Source organism: Camelus bactrianus, chromosome 15 (genome assembly GCF_048773025.1).
Source record: "Camelus bactrianus isolate YW-2024 breed Bactrian camel chromosome 15, ASM4877302v1, whole genome shotgun sequence".
NCBI lineage: Eukaryota > Metazoa > Chordata > Mammalia > Artiodactyla > Camelidae > Camelus > Camelus bactrianus.
The window spans coordinates 30,052,816-30,075,033 of record NC_133553.1 but is presented as its reverse complement, the minus strand read 5'-3'; the positions used below and the strand labels follow the sequence as shown (position 1 = coordinate 30,075,033).

The following is a 22,218-nucleotide window of genomic DNA, read 5'->3' as shown; positions in this document are numbered from 1 at the left end:
AGTAGTTAGAGAATGGTTTGAAAAGGGGTCATGAGTAGTTCAAGTGCTGTAAAGTGTATCTTCTATTTTAAATTGGCTAATTGACATTCTGGATTATAAGTCAGCCTCCTGTGACTGTGAGTTGTGTGACTCAATACCCTAGGGCCCAATTATCATTGGATGAGCTGACAAAATTGAGTTTTTGAACTTGTAAAGCTGAGGATCAGTGCCTTGGTCATTGCTTCTCATGGGGCTGGCAGAATGCAGAGGGTGCCCCTGGAGGGGCATGATAAAATCTCATTCTGTGGTGGTTTTTATCAACATATCCTCCATATCCTCTCCACAGATCCTGAGATGCCACCCTAGGGTGTGCATTGTTTCCTGCTTAAGAATCGTGGCAATAGTGAACCACTGATATTGACGCGAAGGTGTTAGTGTGGAAAATGGCTGAGAACCACGGTCCACAGCTACCATGACCTCACAAGTTTTAGCCATCCTCTGAAGTCAAGGTAGCACAGCCCGAGTTTCTTCTCTACATTAAGGTCCAGATACTGTAGGTCTTAATTCTGGCCTATGGTTGGGTTTTAGCCTCTTGGGCTTTGCAAGGGCCAAAAAAATGGTACCCAAGTTCTGAGCCTAGGTTCTTGAGTTATAAGATAAAAAGCAGATGAAGAAACAAGATCTCATTTTATCATCAATAAGTTAGAAAAGAGCTTTATGAGATAGCCTGAATGAGCTTGCTAATTTCCTGTCTTAAGGGAAAGTATGAGTAGACTGAGCAGATACTCACCAAAGTTGTTCCATCCCACTGGTCACATGGAGAAGTAGAGAGAGAGAATAAATCCCCCGCATTCAATCTATTAAACCTTGATAGATTAGTTCCACCCACTTGAGAAATATGGACCAAAGGCAATCATCTGCCAACTAGGTCATTCATTCAGCCTGCATGAGGAAGAGAAGGAGTGTAGCAACAGACTGGGAGCATTATGTTACTTAAACTCACTCTGTAAAGGAAGAAGTGAGGATACAGCATTCTACCTCCTCCCAGCACTACATATAAGGAATTCTGAAGAAGTGCTAATGATCCAAGAGGAAGACTGTTCTGGCAACAAGTACAAGATGTATTTGTTGGGAATGGGGAGGAAAGTTGGGACATCAGAAAGGAGTCTGAATGAAATAATCAGGGCAAAAGACTGTGATGAAGTGGCTGCAAAATGAAAATTGAGCTGTAAGAAATATGGTGTTATCTCCTCATGGTACAAATGGAAAGAGCAAGGCAGCTGACAGTCCCAAAAGATTTGAGATTAAGGCTGAACTCTGCTACTCAAAGGCTATGCAACTTTGCCTTGGTTTCCTCACCAGTGAATATTTCTAACAAGAATTAAACCATCAATTCAAGTTTGAGGATCAATTTAAACAATACCCTACAAAAGAACTATATGTCTGTCACCACCACAGACAATGTAGTCTCTTTCAACGCAATCATTATACTCCGTGTTTTTCTCCTGTGTTGCATTATTGAGACATCAGATCAGGTCCTTGCACTGGCTGGGATGCGCAGTACAATAATAGCAGTGTTTATAGGTATCCTTGATTTGCTGTTGACTGACTTGGAATGCTTTTAAACCTTTACTGTTAGGTATGTTAATTTGTTGAGAGTTTTAGCAAACACTTTCTATCAGAATAAGGAAGCTCCCTTCTGCTGCTAGTTTGCTAAATTAAAAACATTTTTCATATATGTGCATTTTTTAAAAGTCAAATAACATTTTTGCATTTACCAAAATGATCATAAGGTTCTTCTCCACTGTTACTGTGGTGGATTGTATTTCAAGACTTCAAATACTGAACCATCTTTGTCCCTGGAATAAACCCTGCTTTGGCATGATTAACATGAGGGAGGCAGCCTAGTTAAGAGACCTGGGATCCAGTCATCTCTCAGTCTCGTGGCTTTAAAACTTATGCTGACTTCCGAATTTGTATCTTCAGCCCCAACTACTCCCCTAGATTTCAGCCCTGTCTCTACCCAACTGATTGGACATGTCCTCCTCTTGGATGTCCAACAGGAATCACAAATTTGTGACAGAAAATAAATTAAACCTGCTTCTTTCCCCATCTCTGTTAATGGAAATTCCATCCTTCCAGTTGTTCAGGCGAGAACCCTTGGGGTTGTTTTTGATTCGTCTCTCACTTCACATCTGGTATGTCAGCAAATACCGTTGTGTCTACTTTCAAAGTAATATCCAGAATCTGACCGCCTCTCACAATTTCCACAGCTGTAACTCTAGTCCAAGTCATCATCTCTCGTCTGTACTATGACAGTAGCCTCCTGCCGGTCTACCTGCTTCTGCATTTGCCTTCTCTACAGCTATTCTCAACACAAAATCCTGAGTGATCCTTCCAAAACCCAAGTTAAGATCACATCACTCCCCTCCTTAAAATCCTCCAATGGTGCCCCCCATCTCAGAGTAAAAGCCAACGTTCTTATTCAGGTCTGCAAGGCCTCACACCATCCTGGCCCTCGTTACCTCTGCCTTCATCTCATACAATTCTCCGCATTCACTCAGCCTCAAGACTGTTGTTCCTCTGCTTAGAAAGCTCTTTCTCCATGTTGCCATGGTTCACTCTCTCACCTCTTTCAGGTTGTCACTCAAAAGTCACCATCTCTGAAGACCTATTCTGACTTTCCTGTTTTAAATTGCAACCACTCCCCTCCGGTAGTACTCTCTACCCCTCCTTCCCTACTTAATTTTTCTTCAAAGCACTAATCATCTAGCACATCACATGTTTTGTTCATTTGTCAATCAACGATCAGTAGAATGCAAGCTCCACAAAGGCAGGGGTTTTAGTTTTCTTCACTGATGTAGCCTCGGTGTCTAGAACAGTACCTGGGAAATAGTAGGTATTAAATGAATACTTGTTGACTGAAAATATATATATTGTTATTACTATTACTTTAAAATATTCATTCTTTAAAATAGCTATTGTTCAGTATTTTAAAAGATAAACCCTTAAGAGTCCCAAGACTAACCACAACTTACTTTTTGCAGTTGATAAGAGTGACTGAAGTCATCACTATATTTGAGGTTATAAAAATCAAATATCAAAGACTGATTTTAAAAACTAGAACTGGTTCATTGTACTATTCTTTCTACTTTCATATACACATGAAAATGTCCTTAATAAGAGGCTTTTTAAAAGCTTTCAAGAGAAGGTAAAATGAAATTTTAAAGCCTAGGCTTAGATATGTATGAGTCTTTAAACAGAGTATATTTTATGCACAGCCTTTTCCCCAGCTGGTTTTGGTTGAACTTTAAAAGTCTAGCTAACTGAATAATTATCATTTAAAATACAATTGCTAACTAACATCAGAAAAATGTTAAAAAAAAAAAAAAAAAGAAAAGCTAATTTAAAAAATTAATGCCTATTTTATTAAAGTTTGCAAGCTAAAAAGGAAACTGAACAGGAAATATGCAGCCTAAAATTTAGTATAGGCAGGTGTGTAATAAATTACTTTAGATTTGAAAGCAAAGCAGAACTGCAGGACTGGCTCTTCAGGTATGAGGAAAGGAATTCCAGGTAGACATTTGTTCTGTTAGAGGAAGGTGTTCCTATACAGTGACCTGTCCCATCTGTCCACTTTCCAAGTTGCTTAAGTTATTCAGCTTCCAGAGGCAGTGATTTTAAAGGCCAATCTCACAGAAATTTCACAAAAAGCCATCTTATGCTTGTTTAATTTCATCATGAATCACTTCTCAGTGGCATTATATTGTAGGTGAAAGATACAGTAGGGCATTCTATATTTTCATCTTGGGAGAGAAAACTGGAAGGGATTGTCTCTCCTGATCTGCCTTTTCTGTTTTCTCATTAACTGTAGTCAATCCAAGGGGGCGGAGAGTGGGAAGGGATAGACGGGATTTCAAAACTGTAGAATAGATAAACCAGATTATACTGTATAGCACAGGGAAATATACACAAGATTTTATGGTAGCTCACAGAGAAAAAAATGTGACAATGAATATACATGTTCATGTATAACTGAAAAATTGTGCTCTACACTGGAATTTGACACAACATTGTAAAATGATTATAAATCAATAAAAAATGTTAAAAAAAAAAACTGTAGTCAGTCCAACCAGCTGACCTTCAGTGGGGAAGTAATTTCTGAGGAAAGTAAAGGGTTTAACAGTTAAGCTATGTAAATATGCTGCTTGGGACTGTAAGTAATGAAGTACTACTTTTGAGTAACTTTTATATGAATTAATTTTTTTAGACACCATCCTTAAAAAGTGGTAGTATTAAAGATAAGATGTTCTGTAAACTCTCGAAATATGTAGAGGCTCACATTTCATGAAAAAAGAACAATTATCAGGATAGACTCATGACTTCATCTCGAACTCCTGGACACTCTGCAACCTTCCTTTAGCTTAACAACCCAGACTCTAGGAAGACAAGTTAGTGCCTGGTCTATCCATCAGCTCCTTTCCCTTATTAAAAATACTGCTTCTGAATCTATTTCTTTAATCAGCAGTTGAGAGCCTACTAAGTGTAAGGCACTGTAGGGGAGAAAAAGAGGTGTGAACCTCTTCTTCAAGAAGCTTACAATGTGGTGGAAGAGAAAAACATGTATATATAACTGAGTGCCAAATGGAGACCCCAGCACTGCACAAGGCAGTACAGAAGTGGGGCTAAACTAAGTGTGGGCAAGGAAGGCTTCCTGGAAAGGGCATCTAAACTGAAGCCTTGAAGGACAACTTGTAAGGAGAAAGAAGGAGCATTATAGACTAGGGAAAGAGAATGAATATGGCAATGGAAGAGGGAAAATGCATAGTAAATCCAAGAATAGAGACTAGATCAGTGTGGCAGGATCATTTGTTTAGAGAGGGTGTAGAGGATCTTCAAGCTTAAAAGGCAAGGAGATTCAGATCAACTATAGGCAAGAAGTAGTCACTAACAGATTTTGAAGGTTGTGTTTAGAGAGACTTCTCTGATGATTGTGTAAAGGACGAATGTAAAGGCATGAGGATAGTTACTATAATCACTCCCAAAAGATAATTAAGTCCAGAATTCAATCTCTAATCAGTGGGCTTAGAAAGAAGAAGACAGCTATGAGGCATTCCAAAAGACAATTTGCAATTTGGTAATACGAGTGGGAGGAAGCCTTGAAAATGACCACTAACAGAATGATGATGTAATTAATTCAGGTAAGGAACACAAGAAGATATTTATGGGGAAATGAGTTATTTGGTTTGGGACTTAAGTCTGAGGTGCTGAGGGTAGGGGTGCGATCCATCCATGTGGTAATGTTCACCAGTTGGAAATTGAGGACTACATCCTGGGTAGAAGAGTGGACTTAACGATGCATATAAATGTAAACTGTACTGGGTTCCAGGGAAAAGATGAAACTGTTCAGGGAGAGTATAGGGACTTGTTTGAGAACTATTACCCTCACACACATTTAAAATATGGGGAAAAATCAGTATTTTAACACATTCAGTATTAGTGCCCAATTTTATTTTCAAAATGGAATACCCCTACAAGTTTTTAAGGAACTTGGAGTTCTAGAGAGAAAGGTTTAACTCATAAGGATTTCCAGAGCCTCTATGTGTCATTGTCTAAGCATGCTTTGATCTCTAATAGTTGTACTGGGCAGTGGAGACGATGACAGATTTCATCACAAAGCCCAAGGATCGACTCTTGGGTCCAGCACTTACCAGCCACCTGACCATACAGCTGAGTTTCAGTTTCACCATCTGTGAGATGGGGCTATGACCTACTCTACTAATTGCTTCATAGGATTTTGAAGGTCAAATGACATATTGTATGGGAAAGTGCTATACAAATTAAGAAACTATTAGCACAAGAGTATTAGCCTAGCAATATAGCCTGGCAGAGTAGAAATGACAAGAATTTAACTGATTATAATAATCTCCATTATTAGGAAGGAAGCAAATTGAGGCAAGTGTCGCTGTACTTCCCACACTGCCCAGCACAGTGTCAGTACAGCAACGGCTCATCAAAAATGAAATAAATACTAAAAACTTGATCTAAGGTTTTTTGTTTTATTCCATACCTTCGGATGTCTGGGTATCTGAGAGGGAGGAAAATCTGATGGAACAGAAATTATTCCTTTTAGTTCTTTTCTCAAGCCAATGTCTCAGGTTTACTACGGATATCTTTCTGGGCATCACTTGGTCCTGCTGGTTGCACAAACTACCTAAGTTCTGAGACAAGCACAAATGATTAGACCAGAGCTAAACTTCAGCATAGGAGAAAGATTTATTGTCTGCAGGAGGATCAAAAGCTAGGGAAAAGTGAATGCTTCCATGATGCACTCCAAGAAACCAAATTTCTTGCCTCACAAAAGGGATCCTCTGTCAGTCGTTTTATACCTGCCCCACAAGGAACCCACATTTCCTCAAATTCTTTTAAGCTAAGGGGATGAGGCTGCAGTTTCATGGAGCCCCTTCTTCATTTCCTGTTAAGATATGCAGGGACAGGATACCTCTCCCAAAACTGTACTGGGATACCTGCTACGTTATGCCAAAGCTCACCCCCATTTAGGCCTCCAAAGGGCAGCCTCTGACTGCATCCAGAGAAGGGGCCAGGCCCTCTCTTCTCAGCCCTTGAGTTTTCACCCCTCTTCTCAAAGCCTGTTTTCAAGAGTTATTTCATGTAAGAAAGCACTGCCTAAGGTCACACAACCTTATTAAAGATGAAAGTCTGCAGACTCTGAATGAGTCCTTAATTATATAGTCCAGGAGAGTGAATCCAGAATTTGGAATTAGAAGACTTGGTTTCAAGTCCCAGTTCCACTGGTAGACAGCATTTGTGTCATGACCTTTCTCTTTACAACTCCCTCAAAGGACTGCAGAGGATTGAATGAGATAATGTACCTAATTTTGCATCTTAGAAATTGTTTCAGTGCAAAGTTATTTTCCCTGAATTTAAAAAAAAATATTGTCATCAGCCCCAACAGACTGTGTAAAAGATATAAAACCTCTACCTCTGGCTGGATAGGGCTAGTCATGGAAGAGAACTTAGCCCCTGGCTGACACAATTTTCAAGTGAGGATCTCAAAGCCTAGTTCATGTTCCTCCTGGAGCCAAAGGCTAATTTAAATTACTTTCCAGTCCACTGGTTGACAAAATTCTATTCACATGTTTGAGAAGTCAGGCACACTGGTTAACAATTTAAAAGAATCGCTCTCTGGGGCTCCTTCCTGTCTCCAAGCCCTCCTTCACACGTGCCATTCCTCAGAATTTTCACCCTGCTCTTCACTGAGCTACTTGCTCCTCATCCTGCAAACCTCACTTCAGATGCCACTTCATCCTCAAGGAAACATTCCTTCACTCTCCAGGCAAGGTCTCACTCACAAAGCGACTTCTAACTCTCCTTTATGTTTCTTAATTCTATCGTGATTATAACCATGTAAGCACTCCCCACGTGACTATAAGCTCTGGGAGAGCAGGGTTCGTATCTGTTTGGATCCTTCCATATCCTTAGTGGCTCAGATAAAGACAACGCAATATATTGAATGAGGCCAGAGCTTTGTGTTTCTTCAATCTTGTTAAGAGCTCTTGCGACAATGAGCATAAAGTATATAAAGAAAACTAATTTAGTGCTGGCAGAAAAGGTTCTGGACGGAAAAATGCTTCCTTTGGCAGTTTTCTCCAATAAAAATAATTTATGGGCTTAATTAAATCATCAAGATCCTTTTCAGAGGTACAGGAATGGTCAAGGATCGACCTTGCTCTGAATTATTCACTTGAATATTCAAGTGGAGCAGTTCTTCTGGGAAGAGCAGTTAACGTCAATAAGGAAATTAGCACAATTTCCTTTGTAAACAGACAACTGTCCTCTCTTTTTCTTTGATTGTTAGGGCCCAGGAGACAGTTTCTAAGTACAGACCCTATCTTAGGCAAAACCAGGAAGAAGATGAAGTTCTGTCTCAACCTCACTTTTTCCTCAATTGTTACTACTTGTTTTTCTAATGGCCTTCCCAACCCTACCTTGGGATAAATTTAAATCAATGTTCAGCCTCATGTAAGAGAAGTATCATTTTTACCTTACTCTGATTTTTGGTTTTTCTCTCTTCAGTTTTGTTCCCCCAAACATATATATGACAACAGCTACCAAATTTGTGTGTATTTTTGTGTGTAGGAATGTGTATGCGATAAACACTCTCCCTCTCCCTCTAGAATCACAGTTGCTCACCTACTCCCCCTCCTAATCTTGGCCCACCCCACTTGGCCAAGTGTTGGTGGATTTAGGCTGCCTTTAAAACACACAAACAAGAAACAGGGCTTACATTTTGTAAAAATGTCATTGTCAGGAAGGAGCCTCCTCAAGTAAGATTCAACATCTGTATACTGTGTATAATAATACTAAATGTTAGTATATAAAAACGAATGATTGAGGCAGAGATGGTATCTTGTAGCTAAGAAGCACTGCTTGGACCAGGTCTCCTGGGTCAAGAAACAGCAGGGCCAGAATGCTTAATTATCAGACAAGCGGCCAGAGTTAGAATTTCCTCACAGCCTACTACCACGACCTCGCTGTGAACTCAACTTTCACTGGGCTGGTTCTTATTAGGGTGACTTCGAGGAGCCTTGGCTTCAGGGATCCTGTCTTTTATTATCCCTTAATTATTCATTAGTCATCTTAGGCTTTGGCAATTCCTGCAGGACGTAGGTTTCATTTCTTCCCTGTAAATGAAGAGGCAACCCACAAGGTTGTTAGACAAATTCTATTCAGTAGCTGGAAAAGTGAATTTCCTGTGGAATGACAGGAATTACATAGAAGCAAGCAATTTTATTTTCCTCAAATGTAGCAATAATTTTAATCTGTACATACATAAAACAAACAGTGCAATTATAAAACCTTGAAGGTGACATGCATACTTTAAGGTGCAGTTGGGATGGGGGAGGATGTTAGCATCTCCAATTTTCCTTACCACTTTTTTTTTTTCTAGTTTCTTATGCAAAAGTACTGAATCAGGAAACTTCATCTGGAATGCTGAAGTTAAAGGTGAACTTCCTGAAGTCTGCACGTCTAAATATCACAAACAAAACAGAAATGACCTCCTAGAGCAGTTTGGGAGGGACTAGAGTAATATGGCTGGGCTTTCAAGCTGGGAATGAATGAAATCAGGGATGCATTTTCTCACAAACTAAAAGAGATAATGTTTGTAACTGAGTGTCCTATTTCTGTTTCATAGTTGCTACCCACTTGAACCCTTCCACCAATCTTTTTATTCGGTAGTTTCTGAATAGATGCTGTCCAGTGGAGTTACTCGTAACTAGGGGTGGTGAGATGCAGAAAGGAGGACCTGGGAAAATGGCTTCTTCCTTGATGTCTGAGTCCATGCTCCTCTTCCATTGTTAGTTCTTATGGCCTTTTCTCTGCCACGGAAGCAGAGGTAGCTGGTGCACAATGTCAGATGTCTTCGTTCACAGGCCCAGAGGTGCAGTAAAGGTGACTGATGGGGGTCTACCTTTGCTTCTTCCACAATACCTTTCTCAAGCTTTCCTGGCCTTGAAGTGGAACTTCTAGAACTGGAAAGTCAGTTAACTGGGTCCTTGACTCAGAGGCCAGGATGAGACAAGATGTGGCAGAGTGACAAGACATAAAGGGAAAATATGGTACCAATTAGCCTCAGAGCAGGATAGAGAGATTTATATTTGCACTGATGAAAATTCAGATTCCCAAAGTCAATCAAAAAAAAAAAAAAAAAAGAAGATTTTCTTTGAGTACTAATTTTTCTCTGTACAAGTAGCCTGTGCACTTCTGGTGATAACTCCTTGTGCTGCTCCCGTCGGATGGTCCCAGGGACACTCTAGGGCAGGATGCTCTAGCTCATCTGGAACAGCTCATCTGGAACAGCTCTTTCTGGCATTTTGATTTGAACCCCAAAGTAAATCCATACATGGCGTCACAGTTATTAAAATAATAAAATATTACTAGCCAAATGTAACTGCAATTCAATGTTATATTTCACACACAGAAATTTAGAAAAAAATCAAGAATATGATAATAAAACCATAAAATTAAACAGAAGGAAATCAATTTCTACAAGAAATCAAATATATTTACAGTGAGATTTAAAGGGAAAAATAAGCTACTTGAATCATAAACTTAATTTTTATTTTAAATAACTTTAGCTACCTCAGCTGTTAATACAATAAAAGCAGAAAGAACAGGCTGCCTTTTTTCCAGATCTAATCAGAAAACTGTATCTACAATAACTGACATTAACTCACTTCTTGTCCTTCACCCATCTCATCAAAAATTATTGCATTTTCCCCCAAACTGTAATTTTTGGATTCCTCTGTGAATATACTCATTTCATCCTCGTTCCTGGAGGCATCTTGGTTTAAATCCATCTTTAAAAAAAGGAGAAGGGGTACATATGTGGAGGCAAAATATTCTCTTGAAGCCAACAGATATAGAGTTGCTAGAAGAAGCTGACTGTACACACAAGCTGCCTGGGGTTGGGAAGGGGAGCGCTGTTGACTGAGGGGCATGTGACAGCCTTTGGTGGACGGGCACAGGCAAAGCCCCACCGGGCCCTTCTTCCTGGGTGGGGTCGGGACTGAGCCAGAGGAGGCGGAGCTTTATCTTCCCCTTGGAACTGGTCGTTTTGGTTCTCCTCTGAAAGCCTTCATCCAGATAAGAAGCCAATGACTGATTACAAAAATAAGAATAATTAAATTTGGCTCAAGAGAGAGATTGTCCAACTGTTCTGCCTTGTTATTTTTTCAATATCCAAGGCCTTTACAAAGAAAGAAACAAAAACATCTCTCAATCTCCCAACAAAAGTGAACTCCTTTTTTTTTTGCTCCAAATGCTACGACCTGAAGAATGGCTGCAGATTGAGATATCAAAAATCTCAGAAAAATATATAATATATTTGTATATCTCTGTATGTCTATTATTTAAATTTCACATTCCTTTAAAAGTGGTTATTCAGTCAGTAGCTGCTGAAGGAGGCTCTTCTGCTGGGCCTGGGGGGTCTGTGGTCCTGCCGTGGGCTTTTGAGTTCCCAGTGGACCAGGCTGGTTCAGGTAAGGGTCCCCGCCTACCAGATTCACTGTACACTGGACATCAGCAAACACCTGAACCTGTTGCACCTGCTGGAACACAAATAAAAGATGTGTTTAGACAGAAGGGTCTGCCCCCCCGGCTTATGAGTGGGTACTACTTGAAGTGGAAACTCACTAGAGCATTCCTCTAGTCTGTAGTCACCACAGAGAAGAACTCTTCTGTCTTCTTGTCCTACAAAAAGAAAATCGCTGCACTCATTTTGCTCAGGGTTCTGGAAAGTTCACACTTTAAAAATAAAATCAAAATTGGAATGGTCAAGCCTCCTACAGGGTTGCCATCAATACTGAAAGTCAGCATCACTGCTAATATTGCCAAGATTGGGAAAAGCCCAGTTGCAGTCTGGGTATCCAGTGGCGGGTTTAAAAATACATATATTATTTGGAAAACTGGTTTTAAAAGCATTCTATGGATGACTCTAATAGGATAAAAAAAATCTCTATGATGTTAGAAAATGAAGGGCTTTAACTCAGTATTAGCAAAATAAAAACCACCACACCTCAGTAATAGGACATCAGTATTACTGAAACGAATGTCCAGAAGATTTGTGTAGTATCTAATTACACTATTACATAGCTCCTTTACATACTGCCTTTAGAATTACAGCAAAATATTAGTAGAACAATTTTATATTTAACTTATTTTTCCTGATAGACAATCTATTTAAACACATAAGCTAAAAATAACAGTAAACAACTAGCCGAGAACAGTGTGAATTTTCCCTTTAACTATTCTCAGTAATAATACATATATTCCTTTAAAAACCTAAGGTTACATAGATTTAACACTTCTATTGGGAAAACAAAGCCAGAAGTTAGCCTTTACCACCCAGTCTTACTAAAATTCATTTGTAGAACTGGTGTGGCCAATATCACACCTATGAATGTTCCAGACCAAGAATGGAGACGGCTTCTAAGGCATCCAAGTGCATCTAACCAAGTGTCTCAGCATTTGGCAAACTTGTGCCTCACGTTTAATAGGTTCATGAAGTATTTTAGATTAGTGATGCATTTTTTGGTCATTCATCACTAAATTCATGCTAATTACAGTCAGCTTTTCTGAAAACATTTCTATCCTAATTGAATAAAAGTTGTTTTCCATCAGCCTTCATTGGCCAGATGTCAAATGTCCCGACCACCCAATTTCTCCATCAGTCTTGCCCCTGATGTTTTCTCCTCACGATGCACCTCCATCCTCACTCCGCTCTCTTGGGTGAGGCAGAAAGTCCTTCGCTGAGCTTTTTTAGTGTCTGATGAATTAAACCTCCGCTGAGCTCAGGATCGTTTCTCTACTCACCCTTCCTCTCATCCTCCACTTTCCCCCAGTTTCCCAAATACTGCTTCTTGCCCCCATAGGCTCCCATTTGTTTTCTTCTTCTTTTGGGTTCTTCCTCATGTATCTAACATCCACCAGCTCTCTGTCTGAGTTTATTCTCTAGCTGCCTCTGCGCCCTGCACTCACCTTTGTTCTGTGTAGCTCCTCATTCCTCCTCTTTTCCTTCTAGAGCTCCAACCTTGGCCTTCCTCTCTCTCTCTCTGTCAACAACCCCCTACCAGCCCTCTTCTTCCTTCTCTATTCTCTGTGTTCTTTCCTGTGTTCTCCCCTGACTTGCCTCTTCCCTATCCCAGCCCTCCAAATGCAGGCTGCCCCCCACCCTCCCCCAGCCCTCCTCTCCTTGTTCTTTCCCTTCTCCTTTTCTGTACATCTGTCTCTATATTTCTGTCTAACTTACTACCCAGCTTCTGTCTGGCAAATACAGAAACATTAGAGCAAACAGAGATTTCATGATGCGCTACCACAGAAAGAAGATCCTGCCACTGAAACTTAACATGAGCACAAACTATAGTGCATTTAGGCCCTGACTAACTTTTTTAACATAAAACTTCATGTTTGTATGTTTCAACATGTGAAATACTGGGACAGAGTGTAAGGTGTTTCAGTTCCCAAACACTTAAAAAATTCTTGATAAAGGCATGATAAACTAGAGAAAAAATTCTGCTCCTTTAAAAAGAATGCTTTTCTAAAAATGATAGTCTATTCTGAACTTTAAAAAACTGAGAAGACAAAACCAAATTCCAAAATGTAGACATTTCAGCCATTTTGAACAATTACTTAAAAACATGGTGCTTTAGACCAGATCTCAAAGGATTTCTGACATTGTTACACCTTCACAGGCAGGCAAAGCAAGACAAAACAGAGTTTACAATTTTTCAGGTGAGAAGAGTGGTGTGAGAATTGAGTCCCAACCTCTGAAGATTTTCCAGCATAGTTTTTACTTCAATTTAAATACTGTCCCAGGACTCAGAAACTTTAACACTAAGCTGTTTTGTCTTAACTAATCTGTTGAGCTGCCCAGCATTTGTCTCTGTAGGTGTGAGACATGTAATCATTTTCCCCATCACAGAATCCTCTCTCTTCACCCTCACAGGACTCAGATCCTATTTCCTGATGCTCCAACTATGAACATTGTCTCCTAATTGGTTTTCCTTCTCCTGAACTGGCCACCCAGTGCTCCTGCCTTCCCCCTGTCCTCCCTCAAGATGAAGCCGAAACTAGCTTTTATCACTGTTCCCCTTCAGGGATGATGCTTCATCTGCAGAACTGAATCCAAATTCCTTAGAGTTCAGCATTCAAGGCCCCTGGAACTTTGCCCCAAACTACCAATTTTAATTCTTACGAATTCTTATTACAAACCTTCACCTTCAGTGGATTTGGTTTCCCAGGACTATGCTGATATTACTGTTCCCTTATCTCTGTGCCCTCTAACTTCCAATCCCCTAGACTTCCAAGCTCACCCCCTTCCCCAGCCTCCAAAAAGCACAGTACCTCTCTCCTTTGCTTGCCTGGCTAACTGTCCTTCAAGACCAAGTTCAGTCTCATCTCCTTTAATATAAATGCTCTTCTGACCATCTCAGTAAGCTTTCCTTTTAATGCTTACAGTTCTTGTTACTTGTAACATAAATTTGAGTTTGCCTTCTTTAGTTATGTGATAATTTATGTTTTATCTTTCAACAGGCTCTAGCTGGTATGGTAGTAAGAGCATGAGCTTGGTGTTAGAAAGACCTGGGTTTGAACCTCAGCTCTGCCACTTTCTAGCTCTGTGATTTGTGTATGGAGTTAAATCTCCTCAGGCTCTATTTCTTCATCTGTGAAAAAAAAAAAGGAAAACTAACTAACTAACTAACTCCTTCCTAGGGTTATAGTGAGGCTTACACGAGATAAAGCAGATAGTGCCTAGCACAGTGCCTGGCAAATCATTAGCGTTCCACAAATGAAACTTCCTTTCCTCATTTGTCTGCATAGTTCAGCTAAAGGGCAAACATGTGTCATGTTTCCTTCTATCTCTGCCTTAACATAAGGCCCGTATTAAAAAAAAAAAAATCTATTAACAGACTAAAGACTAAATCAAAGTTACTTAAGTGAATTAAAACTTCCAAAATTTCTTAGTTTAGGTTAATATAGGAAAGTGGCCACCCTTGCTGTTTGTATTGTTTTGAAACAAACTTCTTAAAGGAGACAGAATACACAGCAGGCATTCTGTTTTGTCTGAATTTATTGAGATCTTTTGAGGTATTCTGATTATACATGAGTTTTAGCACTGTGTTTATTTACAAACAGCAATCAGTGGTCTCCATTTGTGATCCCTTATCCTGTCTAAACATTGGATTAAACCTTCTCAAAGCTTATCTCACTTAACTTTCTCAATAATCCTGTAAGCAGGTATCCTGTTTGTTAGTTCTGTTGGTTATATGGCAGCTCAAGAAAGTCCCCTAACATGCCCAGGATTACAGCTAAGGACAGTGTAGCCAGGACTCAGACCCAGGTTTGACTCCCAAGGTCATGATTCTACACAAAGTTTCCTGTGTGTCTACAGTAAACTGGACAGTTCTGGGCTTAGAATTTTCTTACTGACCTGGGTTCCATCGGCTTCTGTTTTGAGAAGGTCACTGGATGAGAGCTGGTTGCAGTAGAGGCCTGTGTGTCTCAGTGCTGGATCATTTATCTATTAAACGTAAGTACAAGACCAAATTACAAGCTAGTTGTTTAAGTTGAAGACCAAATGTAAAACAATCTTACTGACAGAAAAGTAATAGGAGGAGAGCAGAAATAAAAAGCTTAGCAATTTACTGTGCTGTCAGAAGTCAGGACAGTGGTTCCCTTGGTAGGAGTGGAGAGAGAGATGTAAGGGAGTGTGGGGAGAACCTCAGGTGCTGCTGGTAATGTTCTGTTTCTTGATCTAGGTGATAGTTACAAAGGTGTGTTCTGTTTGTAAAAATTCATCTTGTTGTATACTTTTCTATATATTCTTATATACGATACTTCAATAAAAAGTTAATTCACACACACAAAAGTTAATTAGCAAGACTTCCACTTCCAGTCAAGATCCAAAGTATATGAAATGAAAGCAGTAAAGACACTGGACAAAGGCAATGAAGGAAAGCTGTCCCTAAGGGTTGGGGAACAATTGAGATAAGTTCTACCACTGCACCAGCCTACTGCCTAGACAGAATTTCCAGGCTGCAGCATGAGAAAAGTGAACCCAGAAAGAGCCTGGCTGGCTCCCTGAGTTGAGAAGACACAGCTAGAATTCAAGGGCAGAAGAGAGAGAACTGTACAGAGAGAAAGCTCTGAAGATCTGCAGAGGGTCCCCTCAAGTCTGCAGCTTAGTACTCCTCAGCTAGCTAATGATTGTTAGGGAACTACCCAAAGCAGAGGAAAGAAGCACCAAGAAAGATTTACGTGGAATAATTCCCAAAGATCACTCAGAGCTGGGAATAGGTCCTGATCCCACCAGCCAGGGTGGAAAACATCATAATTCATGTAGTATCAGGAAACGAACTAGTATGATTTTGCTTTACTAGCAGGGTAAAATTAGCTTATACTAAATACTGTTCTGGTCCTACTAAACAAAAAAGCAAGACCTGAAAGGATCAAACTGTTTATTTCCAAGTAATTTAACCATTTCACAAAACAAACCTCAATAATATTTATAGGAACAAAAACAAGGTAAAATTCATACGTCTGGCATCCAGTAAAAAAATACCAGGTATGCAAAGTAGCAGAAAAATATGACCCATAATGAAAGGAAAAATCAGCCAATTGAAATCAACCCCCAAATGACACAGATGATTGAAGTGACAAGCAAGAATACTAAGATAGTTATTATAATTGTATTCTCTATGCTCAAGAAGATAGAGGAAAGTGATCATGTTAGAGATATGGAAGATATATAAAGGATTCAAAGTGAACTTCTAAAGATAAAAATGTCTGAGGTGAAGAACATACTAGATAAAATTAACAGATCAGACATTACAAAAGAAAAAGGTCAGTGAGTCTGAAGTTATCGCAATAGAAACTATCCAAAACGAAACACAGAGGAAAAAATGACTGACCTCACACCCCCTAAAAAACCTCCAAGCTGAAAATCAGTGAGCTGTGGGATGATTACCAGTGGTCTAGAATATGTGTAATTAAAGTCTCTGAAGGAGATGAGGTGGGTGGTGACAGAAAAAAATATCTGAAGAAATAATGGCAATATTTTTCCAGATTTGATAAAAAATTATACACTCATGAATCAAGAAGCTCACTGAACACCAAGCACAAGAACCATGAAGAAGATCACACTAAGGCATATCGTAATCAAACTGCTTAAAACCAGTGATAAAGAGAATAATCTTAAAAGCTTAGAGACAAAAAAAAAATCAATCATGTACAGAGGAACAAAGATAAAATGATAGCTGATATCTTACGAGAAATACTGCATTGGAGCAACATATTTAAAGTACTGAAAGCTAAAACTACCAATCTAGAATTCAAGGAAAAGAACTTTTCAAAGATGAAGGTGAAACAAAAACTTTTTCAGATATGTGAAACCTGAAAGAATTCATCACCAGCAGACCTGCACTACAAAAAATGTTAAATGAAGACCTTTGGGCAGAAGGCAAATGATACCAGATGGAAATCTGGATCTACACCAAGGAATGAAGAACACTGGAGATAACTACGTGGTGAAATATAAAAAGCTACTTATTTAAATTTTTAAAAATATAATTGACTATTTAAAGTAAAAATACTACTGACAGTATATTGTGGGGTAACATTGTAAAATGATTATAAATCAATAAAAAATGTTAAATAAAATAAAATAAAATAAAAGTTGAGCAAACTAAAACAAACAAACAAACAAACAAACATATATAGACATGATATGTATGACCACAATAGCACGTAAGGGGAGAAATGGAAATAAACTGTTGTGAGATTCTTATATTTATAAGAGGTGATATAATAGCACTTGAAGGTAGATAGTGACAAGTTAAAGATGTATACTATAAACTCTGAAGCAACCACTAAAACAACAAACAAAAGTTATATATAGTTAATAAGCCAACAAAAGAGATAAAATGAATTAGAATATTCAATTAAACCAAAAAAGGCAAGAGACGGGACAAAGAGGAGACAATAAGATGAGCGATAGAAATCTTTAATATCAATATTGATAATCACATTAAATGTAAATGGGCTAGCCACTCCAATTAAATGGCAGAGATTGTCAAATTGAATAAAAAAGCAAGACTCAACTATATAAGAAATACACTTTAAATGTAATATTCTTTTACCTAATTCATTATATTTTTATTATTTTCTATTAATATACCAGAGGACAGTGAATAATTCTAATAACTGAATAACAACAAGGACAAGAAATAATCCTATTTAGTTCTTTCATTGTGCTATAATATATGGATCACTAAGTTGCTAGTTTTTTCCCTGCTGACTTTCTTAGGCTTACTATAAAATAGATGGGGAATAGATTTTTTAAAAAATTCATATCAAAAAGGAATTCTATAGAAAAGGTAATCAGTGTTTACATGTTTTTAAGACTTGCTATAAATTATGGCTATGTTGTCCTAGCCCAGACACAATAGTCTACTTTGCAGTTGCTGATAGAATAGTGACAAGGAATTACCCCAATGATTCTCTTAAATATCACTTTGAATTTAATCATTCTCTCCTTACAAATTTTTAGATGATTCTAAGATAAACTAAACATTTAGATGGTCTGCCACATCCCTAAAAATGTTACCATGTAAATCTGATCTAAATATAATACAAATATCCCCTTAACACTCATTAGGCTTTTCAATATCTATTCCTGCCTCGGTCATGCTGTGATAACCAGTCTTAGGGCTCTTTTCTTTTTCTTCCTTTAGGCAAATTTTCCACAAATCCTTTCCTAATCAGACCATTTTTCAGTGGTTAATTGCATATACCCCTAATCTGACAGAAGTATATGTATGGTCCTATGAGTGTCCATCTCTTACATAGCTATTTCATCTTATTATTCAACTAATCCTTTGTTCATGTTGTGTCTCCACAACTTGTTAATATCTCCCACAGAGCTATCTTTGTAGGTAGTAAGTACTCAGTTTGTTGAACTGAAAGGGAGAAATGGAGAAAATGTGTTCCGAATACAAAGGGGTAAGTTCCAAGTCAATGTACTATACATATCATTTTATAATAAATATAAAATACTAAAATCTCGTGAGACTAAAATCTTATAAAGTCTGTCAAAATTTCCATTGTATATCTTTATAAATAGTAATAATCAAAAGATAGTGGGAAAGAATAAAGAAGTGATTATTTCTGATGAGTAACTGTGAACATACTTGATTTTCCTTGGAAAAGTGAATTGTAGTGTGGTGTGACATAGAGTGGTGTGTGTGCATGTGTAGCAAGTGTGCCAGTTGTGCCACTTACCTGCTCAGGGCAAACAGTGTTCATTCCTGGCATCTGCAAAGAGCTCATTTGCATCTGGCCCATCATTGGGTTCATGTTCTGAACATTTGTGTTTCCACCAGCCATGGACACGGTGATGCTCATATTGTTGTACACTCCTGGCTGTGCAGGCGTGGGCTGGTTCTGGACAGCTTGACTGAACACACTGTTAACTCAAAAACAATGCCAATTACATCCACTGATCATGAACATGGGAAGAATGTGACTTGGACTCTTTTTCTTACTTATTAGACTGAATTCCAAAGAAAATATTTTACATTCTTAGGTTACATGTAAGACTTTTTATCTTATTACAATATATAAGAACTAAGTATCATTCAGATGCATTCTAAATTCTGCCCAAGGGGTTTAATAACTTAAAAGAGCTCATTTTAAGTTACACTTATGTGGTCTAGTATCAGAGTTGTTAAGCTTCAATTATCTGAATAAGAAGGGAAGTTTTCCACATAAGTACATCTTTCAGATAACTGAAGTTTACCCACTTAATAATCAAAATCATTCTAAAATGTATTACACTATTTTATCCTCTTAAACAAGGAATATCTATTTAAGCAAAGTGCCTAGCATATATACCAATCTTCAATAAATGTTCTTTGAATAAATTAACAAAGAAGTGAATGATTCAAAGGTAGCATTCTTCTTATATTGTGATTGCTTGTGTATCCTCTTAGTAAGGGGAAGATGGTATCATGTTCCATTTATTCCTTGTCTCTAGTAATAAGTGACACATAGCAGGCACTCAGTAAATATTTCATGAATGAATGAATTGTGGACATGGGTTGTTACTCAGTGCTGCCAACTGATGAGGTTCAGACTACTTTTTATTAATAGATTTTTACTGTATCTATACCAATGTTTTTAGAAGTGTAGTTCAGAGACCATCTGCAAGAGAATTTCCTGGGATTCACTGAAAACTGAGACTCTCAGGCCTTACCCCAGCCCTAATGAACCATATTTTCTAGGGGTGGGCATGGAAAGCTGCATTTCTAACTATTTATGCACATTAAAATTCAAAAGCCTTTATTCTGTGTCCTATTGCTTGCTGTCACTTCTCAAGGTTTTAGCTTCTGGCTACTTTCAATATGCTATAAACTAAGAAGAAACCAGAAATACATAACCAGATATTTTTATTTGGAAAATTTAATGTTTTTGAAGGTTTCAAAGGTCTTCTCAAGCCTAAAAATAGCTTCATGTCTTTTCTAGGAAGCAAAATGCAAGGGCAGTTACGGTTATCAGAAGGCTTGTTTGACAGACTCTCTTCCTCATCGCCAAATTCTGGACTGTCATTATGCCAAAGATTTCAGATGTTAAGCCAATTTCTATTAGTAGGTAGAACAGTATGGAATAAACTCCAAATAAATACAACTTGAAACTTTATATCTGAACCTTCCAAATTCTAAGTGATAACAGATACAACTAAAGGAAAATAATATGAATTGTGTCTTTTGTAAGTTCTACAAAACACCAAATGCTTTATGATTATCAATTTTTAAACAATAAGCTACTGGTAAAATTCCACCTATTTAATGTTAATTCTGAAGAATTTGATTTCAAAAATTATTTATCCCACCAATAGTTTATCTATTCCTTGCTAGCTCTTGAGAGGTAAGCAGGATGTACTGACATTTATGGTTTCCGGTAGATTAAAGTAATCATACTGAAATTAACAGGCTGAGAAACAGCCTATTCATCATGTCTGAAGAAAAGTAGTGAATTTCCCCCAAGTAATTATAAAATACAAATGCTCAAAGAAAATTATATGCCTAGGAAATGGTCAATAATGCATCTGTGGACCATTAATGTCTGCACAGTGTGTATGCTTGTCAGACAGTGTCCCCACAACTGAAGGTGAGAAAAAAACCTATTAGTCTACTGCCCATTTTCTAATGAGAACACTTCTGCCTTAGACAGTGCTCATTTGTCAACTGATACATAGATCACCACTGTGGAGACAGAGGGCTATGTAAGCTAATGCATACAGAAGCTTCAAGGACTGCAATGATGTCATACTTAGTGAAAAAATTTAGGATTTAATTTCTTTTCAAATTTATATGTGGGACTGTATATTAGCTTAAGTTCTTTCAAACTACTCCTGCCAATAGTGCCATTTTAGTTTCTTCCATCATGAGAAGAAGACCAAGCCCTTCCACGGCATCAATCACCGTTCCAGGTTCTGGAATGAATGGTGAGGTTTAAGGGCACCTTAGGCCCAATGGCGTGAAGGATCCTTCCCTTAACCTGCTTTCCTGATTGGCCTCATGGCAATTATCACAGTTTCCTTAAGCTAGCACCAGGTATTTGGTAGCCCCTGAATTGTTGGGGGAAAGAGAAAGATGAAGACAAAGTGGGTTCCACAGGTATTGTAGGAATTAACAAGCAGGGAGGAGTTTCTGGTCAAGTAACTCTGAGAAACAAAGGGTTAAAGAACAGTCCTTCACCTTTAAAATGCTAGTAAGCCCTGGGATTCCCCTCTGTGACTAGAATTACACCAAAACACTGCCTGGTTCCAGGACAAATAGGTTTGGTTGACCCTTCATTTCTCTTGCCACCGGAGAGATAATGAAAAAGAATCACATTACACCCTCTCTGAATTCTATTACATCTGTTACATCAATCTGCTTAATGATTCTTTATTTAATGTTTTACTTCTCTCCAACTTACTCCTGTCACCAACGACACCCTTGGCCGTTTCCCCCTGTTCCTTATAGTATCCTGCACTGTGTGAAAGAGACAGTGAGTGGTCACAAACTATACACTGTCTGTGTTGCCTAATAAGCTTTTATACATGAACCAAATAAGCAAGTGTGAACGTTTGAAAAGCTGGTGATAACTATTCTCTTTTTCAAATGATGTGGGAAAGTCAAAGTTCACAGAAACTGCTGAAGTACAACAGAAATTCAAGTCCATATTGAATCAGAATCCAAGAAATGATTCAGGAAGCAACAGGGAATCTCTGTACTTATCTGTTCAACAGATGTATATTAAGTGCTTACCTGTTCTAAATGATGGACATACAGAAGTAAACAAAAACAATGCCCTTGCTCTTCTGATGCTTATATTCTAGTTGGAGGAGACAGGCCATAAATAGACAATATATCAGGTGATAAGCATGATAAAAAGCAATAAAGGGAAAGGATGGACCAAGAAGTGGGAAATGGTGTTTAGAAATGGTGGTCAGGGAAGTTTAATATGGTGACATTCGATATCTGTGTCTAATAAGGTGACATTTAGGAGAGACTTGAAGTGTGAGAGAGCAAACCGTGTGGCTACTGAGAGAAGAACGTTCCAGCAGAGGGATTTAAAAATGCAAAGGCCCTGAGTTTGCAATGTACTTGGCAC

General features: G+C 38.4%; 1 protein-coding gene across 6 annotated transcripts in view; it reads right to left on the bottom strand.

The window, feature by feature from the left end:
* Positions 1 to 8,710: 8,710 nt before the first annotated feature.
* NCOA1 (nuclear receptor coactivator 1) overlaps positions 8,711 to 22,218 on the bottom strand; it is a 212,366-nt gene continuing 198,858 nt past the window's right edge. For 3 of the 6 annotated variants that reach the window (XM_074341748.1, XM_074341749.1, XM_045511865.2), the window contains 3 exons: positions 18,841 to 19,024; positions 14,993 to 15,082; positions 8,711 to 11,111 (listed from right to left, as the gene is read on the bottom strand). In XM_074341748.1, coding sequence (XP_074197849.1) covers positions 10,941 to 11,111; positions 14,993 to 15,082; positions 18,841 to 19,024 — 445 coding nt within the window. In that variant the 3' untranslated portion in view covers positions 8,711 to 10,940. Of the gene's footprint in view, positions 11,112 to 11,196; positions 11,254 to 14,992; positions 15,083 to 18,840; positions 19,025 to 22,218 lie in introns of all 6 variants that reach the window. The other 3 variants (XM_074341752.1, XM_074341751.1, XM_074341750.1) reach the window with 3 other exon arrangements.